Genomic DNA, 5,904 nt, shown 5'->3' with positions numbered 1-5,904 from the left:
GGGGGGGGTGGGGGTGTGTGTGAGTGGCTGTGTGGTGCTTAGTTGCCGGCTGAGGTTAAACCACAACAACTTGAACACGTTCAGTGGAGAGCTACCACCAAGATGGCTGAGACTGGAGCATATATCCTGCTGAGGGAGCTAGGTTTGTTCAGTCTAAAGAGGAGAAGGTTTTGTGGGACTTAATAGCTTTCCCGTACCTATGAAGTGGTTACAGAGAAAGCAGACCCAGCCTCGTTACAGTGGTGCACAACAGGACAATGAGAAGCAATGATCATCAACGGAAACAGAGGAGGTTCTGTCTAAATATAAAGAAAAAACTCACTACGAGGATCATTAAGCACTAGGAGAGATTATTCAGAGAGGCTGTGGAATTTTCATCCTTGGAGGTTATTCAGGATGTGACTGGACAAAGCCCTAAGCAACCTGGTTCAAATTCAGTGTTGACTGATTTGAGCAGGAAGTTGCACTAGATGACCTCCTGAGGTCTCTTCCAACCTAAGTCAGCCCGATTCTATAAATTCAGGTCAGTGTAACTCTCAGAGGCTACCCTTTGTGTACTGCAGTCAGGAGGAACTTACTACAAACCCATTTCCGTAAGAGTTAAGTTACCCATCTTGTATGCTATGGTCTGGAATTCTCTCTCCTCCAGGTGTAATGGATAAAATGTAGGTTCTTACAGAGGGAAAGCTTAATTCCCTACCACCTACAATAACTTTTCGATCTTTATGAAATACCTATCCAACTCAAACACTGGAATGGAAAAGCAACAGCTGGATTTAAAAAAAAAAAAGTGAAGACTCCCATGGTTTATTTTCTTATTAATCCTCTGAATACACATGCTGTTATGAAACGGTGCAGCTCTTTGGTACAGTAAAAGGAATGAAGAAAAAAACACCCAACCATTTTGCATATGCAGACCATTTCCTATGTCCGCAAATTCTCTAGTAAAACTCTCCTTATTACAGTTATCTTCCTGAGCTTTCCAATTCCAAAATTTCTTCCAGATGCAGAAATAAATTGTTCATTTGCAACATTCTAATTTTCCATTCTGAAACTGTACGTTAGATTTATTATGGTACTTTTAAAAGGTAGAGGTAAGTGTAGTATTTTAAAAGTATGTTAAAACTATAGAAGGTTTAAACATATCCCTTTCAAATTGTAGTTTCCTAGAGAAAATGCTATTTATATGTAGAAGTAAAGAGTAAATGAAGCTTGGGTAAAGGCAGTAGGCAAAACTTAAAATCAAATGAGTTCAAATCTCATTACATTCATGTTGTAAAAAGTAACAGACCGAGAACTTTGAAAACCTCCAGCTTTTATGAGCCTAAGCCACAAGATTTTACAAGTTAAATTCCCTCGTCAGCAAAATAAGTTGTCATGTGTTCCTATAAGAAGCTGTAAAATCAAGTGCATGTTCAGTAATTAGACTTCTCAAATTAGACAGCAAATTAAAAGCCTGAATAATACTGAATAAAAGCCACACTAACAACACCCTGAAATCGCAGTCATTCAATGAGTTCCAAAGCCTACTTCTCTTACTTTAAAATGTATTTGTTCATTATCAGCTATTCTTTCAAACTGTAGTCAATAAAACCAGTTCTATAGTATTTATGGTTTGGAAAAAGTACAAAGCAAGTATTTTCTGTGAATTATCTAACATAACTGTGTTTATAAATATGATTTGCAATTAAAAAACTCATTATTTATAAAAAATTATCCAAAAATAATGTTCAAAATCACTTAAGAGAAGACCTAGCTGTAATAAATGTGTAGTAAAAACTGAGGGACGTTTTGACTTTTCAGTGACTTGCACAGTGTCATTATTGTAAAGATAAGGGATACCTCCAAATGCAAACAATTAGGACTGGTAACTATTTACAACAGAATAGGTGAGAAGACAGAGAATCAAGAAATGTTACAGTGAAGAGGTGAGACTGTCAACACCCTCCCACTCCCCCCAGAAAAACTGTAAAAAGTTTTATTCACATTTAGTGTAAAGAAGGACATTCATATAATTTTAAGGCATCTTCATATATTACTTTAAAAGTTCAATAATGATTAGGTTTAAAAAGCATTATGCTAACAAATTTCATTTCAAAGACAGATGTCACAACCAATTTCATGTAGTTAATTGGTAATAAATCACCAGCAACTAAATTGTAATGGCCTTCCAATTCTCAAAGAGACCATAGTTACCTGGTCTAAAAGATCTTCTACTTTTTTTTGCCATCCATCCCTTGCTGCATTTTTTTCACGTTCTTTCAGCTGCAATAGCTGAGTCATGGCTGCCTTCTTATCCTCTTCATGCTGAAGCCTCAGCTCTTCACGGAGCTTATTACATTCCTGTCTAAAAGCAAAGGTCAAATAACTAAAATGCAGCGGACCTTGTGCAAGAAGTGGAAAAGAATTAAGAACTCAGTAATAATTGGAAAGACTTAGATAATAGCAAAAATCTTTGTCATACATTTCGTTTGCTATTACATTTGTATGTAATACACACTTCATTTCTTATTTAAAGATCGAAAGAAAGAAAATTAATACTTGCCGAAGATTTTCCGTCCATTTTATTTCCAAGTCACGAGCCATTCTGTCAACTTTGAACTTTTCCTCTTCTCTCATGGCAGCAATCATTGCCTCATGCTGTTGTCTCTCCTGATCTAGTTCTCCCTGCAAACACAAACTTCACAATAGAGACTGATCAGCAGCAAAAAAGTATTTCAAACCTTAAATGAATGCATTTATAACAAAAACGTCAGTTACAATTGGCTCATAAAACTTGAACTATAACTTTTTCAGTGTGTAATTCCTAATTACACACAATTAATGCCTACACATCTGCTGATATTTCTTACTTGTGGAACAGAATTCTGCATTCCTATAAAAAGCTATAAAAGCAATTTTCCAGTAAGTCATTCTGGAATTAATCTTTTTGAATACTGTTACATTGAATCACAGAATAATTTATGTTGGAAAGAACCTCAAGAGGTCATCAAGTCCTGTTCAGTGCAGGACTAACTTCAGAATGAGAGCAGGTTGCCTAGGTTCTTGCAAGCATGTTTTGGACTTTTTTTTTTTTTTAAATCAGCACATATTCATTATTTGAATTTCAAAGCTTGAGATATCTGGGTTTGATACAAAGATATGTATCTTCTTTCTGTTTCTTGACTGGACTAACCTGGTAGAAACAGGCTTTCAGTCTGAACACAGAAAAAATTTATAATTCATATCAATTTCTGTTCAAATTTTACCACACTATAATAGTATTAGGTAATACCTAGAATCCATACTTACATGAATATTTTTCAGCAGTGCTTGCTTCGTTCATGAGAAGCAAACATGGCCATCTAAACTTAAATTAAGACCTTTTAAAGTGAGAATTTTTCTGTAGGATATTTTCATTTATGTATTTTAAAATCTGTTAAGATAAATGTTATTGCCAATAACCTGCTATATATGAATATTCAAATGTTAGAATAGGTAAAGAGAGAAGAATGCAGTAGTTCATATGGACCCTTAGAGAAATAACAAAAAATACAGAGGAAGTTATAAACTGTAACAGGGTGCACATCTAATGACCAGAGCTGAAAGAAATTAAAAAAAAAAAACAAACCAAACCAAAACAAACAACCCCAACAATATCCTGTTTCAGGCTGTTTTTGTTAAGAAAATAACACCAGTATGAAGACAGATTCAGGGAATGTTTTTTTTAATATTTGCTGCTCTACTTCACAATTGCTGTGATCTTGTAAATGTACATTGTTTACTGAAGAAAGAAAAAGGAAAGGTTATGGTTAGTATTAAAGTCAATGAGCTATTGACAGATTAGCTGACAGTTCCAGTTCCATTTAAGCCAACTAAAATGGCAATATATTTGTGCTTAGAAAAATCAATTGCTTCAATTGTATGAAGTCATCATGTTTTCTGGATGATAGTCTGCTATCTTTCAAGATATCATAGCATATATCTTTAAACTGTTCTTAAGCATCTTCTGAAATTCTAAATTTGAGCCTGAAATGAAGACTGTGCCCATTATTTGAGGAAAACATGGTATGCATGCATATTAAAAAAACAAAACAAAAAAAACCCACCACAAAAAACCTAAAAAGGTTTCAATGAATTCTAGAGCTAGTAAGCTCTGGATCTTGTTTTGCACCAAGACATGAAACTGTCTGGAATAGCACTGGTGTAACAATATGAAAATTCTGTTAAGCCTCCGAAAAATCCGACTCTGGGTATATTTTGTACAGACATACTTTGGAAGCTACAATTTATATTAACCACAGAAAGATGTGCTTGCAGCATCTTCTCCCTGCTTGAAATTAAAAGAGAAATCTCTCTTTTAATGAAGCCATATGAAGCTCCTTCAATAATGTGTACACCATAACACTTCTTGCCATTTTAAAAACAAGACCATAATCACTGTGACTGTACTTTGCACGATTTATTCTCCAACGTTATGGTTACCTCAACACTATACAATGAATCTGTGGTCTCTCGCAGTCTTGCTCTAGTTAATTCTAGTTCTTTCTGGAGTATTTCCTGAGTTTCTTGAAGACTGGAGATATGTCCTTCTGCAGTACCAAGGCCTTGTTCACTTTTTCGTACTAGGTCTTGCAGACGACACACCTACGACATGCAAAAAAAAAAAAGTAATTTATATCATTATTACTAATGGCAGCCAAGTCATCCTGGTTTCATTTTGTTCCAGTGATTTCTAATTCCAGCCTAGACAAATTTTTATTCGCACAGCCTGTTCTCCTTTAATATCGCTTACTGTACATTAAAAAACAAATTCCTGTAATATTATAAAATCAAACAGATTGAATTAAATGATTTTTACAAGAAAAAAATCCAACGTATATTTGAAGTATTTTGCAAGGAAAGAGGTTACATAAAAGTTCTGAAATTATGTGTAATTCTACTCTGAGAAAGTATGTTTTATGCAAATTAAAATAATGAGAACCACTATTTCAAATACATAAACTCTAATCTAATGGATAAATTAACTTGTGCTAGGGTACATGTTTCTTCTAATGGACAAATTAACTTGTGCTAGAGCATACATTTCTCTGTCTTCAGATTGCTAACTGTCCATAAATTAGCCCGTTTAAAGCTCAATCTAATATCTGTAGAGTGTAATGTGATTACTTCCCTAACTGCTATGTATACTTTTCTCTGCCTGTTTGTGTTTCAGCTCCCCATCTGTAAAACGATGATACTTCTTTGCTTCAAGTAAGAATATTAGAGATTGAACATTGTTCACCAGCTATAGGAAAGGAAAAACTTTTTAAATATGTAGGCTGGAAACACAGAATAAAGGGAGGCAGGGGGGACCAAAGAACAGCAGCTAACGGGAACTGAAGTTTTTGCAGAAGTAATAGTCTATGCCATTGCCTTTGTATGTTGAGATAAATTCATTCACAATGGGACAAGTGTCCCAAGAAAAGACTAGCCTTTGGTTTGCAGGTATGAACAGGTAACAGTTATAACTACTCTTTCTGTCTGTTAGCATAATTATATGCAAATACTGTTAATGACATACACAGACAGATACACACACACACCCCCCCTCCCAGAACTCTCTCCCTCTGTATGCAACCCATGGAGTGTTTAAAAAGAGGGACTCCTCCTTTCCTCTCAGCAAGGAATCCCAAATCTCTTCGGCGTGACAGATCTCAGAAAAACTACTGTAACCTTGAGCACTTGTCTATGTGCTCCTTTGCATTATATACAACTAGTAATTCCCTACAAAGCACCACTACCTGAAGGAGTACCCCCACATGAAAAACTGCCCCTAAAACTGTATTGATATCCTCAAAGTGCACCACTGCCTATGTATCTGGTAGTAGCACACTGCTTGCATGAAACATGAACAGCAGTCCTGTAGATCTAAAGGATATGGAA

General features: G+C 35.3%; 1 protein-coding gene across 3 annotated transcripts in view; it reads right to left on the bottom strand.

Moving 5' to 3' along the window:
* FAM184A (family with sequence similarity 184, member A) overlaps window positions 1-5,904 on the bottom strand; it is an 83,370-nt gene that overhangs the window by 31,222 nt on the left and 46,244 nt on the right. For all 3 annotated transcript variants that reach the window (XM_009325654.1, XM_009325655.1, XM_009325656.1), the window contains 3 exons: window positions 4,465-4,626; window positions 2,542-2,667; window positions 2,197-2,343 (listed from right to left, as the gene is read on the bottom strand). In XM_009325654.1, coding sequence (XP_009323929.1) covers window positions 2,197-2,343; window positions 2,542-2,667; window positions 4,465-4,626 — 435 coding nt within the window. The remainder of the gene's footprint in view (window positions 1-2,196; window positions 2,344-2,541; window positions 2,668-4,464; window positions 4,627-5,904) is intronic.

Source organism: Pygoscelis adeliae, unplaced genomic scaffold, assembly GCF_000699105.1.
Source record: "Pygoscelis adeliae isolate BGI_AS28 unplaced genomic scaffold, ASM69910v1 Scaffold54, whole genome shotgun sequence".
NCBI classification, from domain to species: domain Eukaryota; kingdom Metazoa; phylum Chordata; class Aves; order Sphenisciformes; family Spheniscidae; genus Pygoscelis; species Pygoscelis adeliae.
Note: the sequence above shows the minus strand (reverse complement) of the source record. Positions and strands in the feature narration are given on the sequence as shown.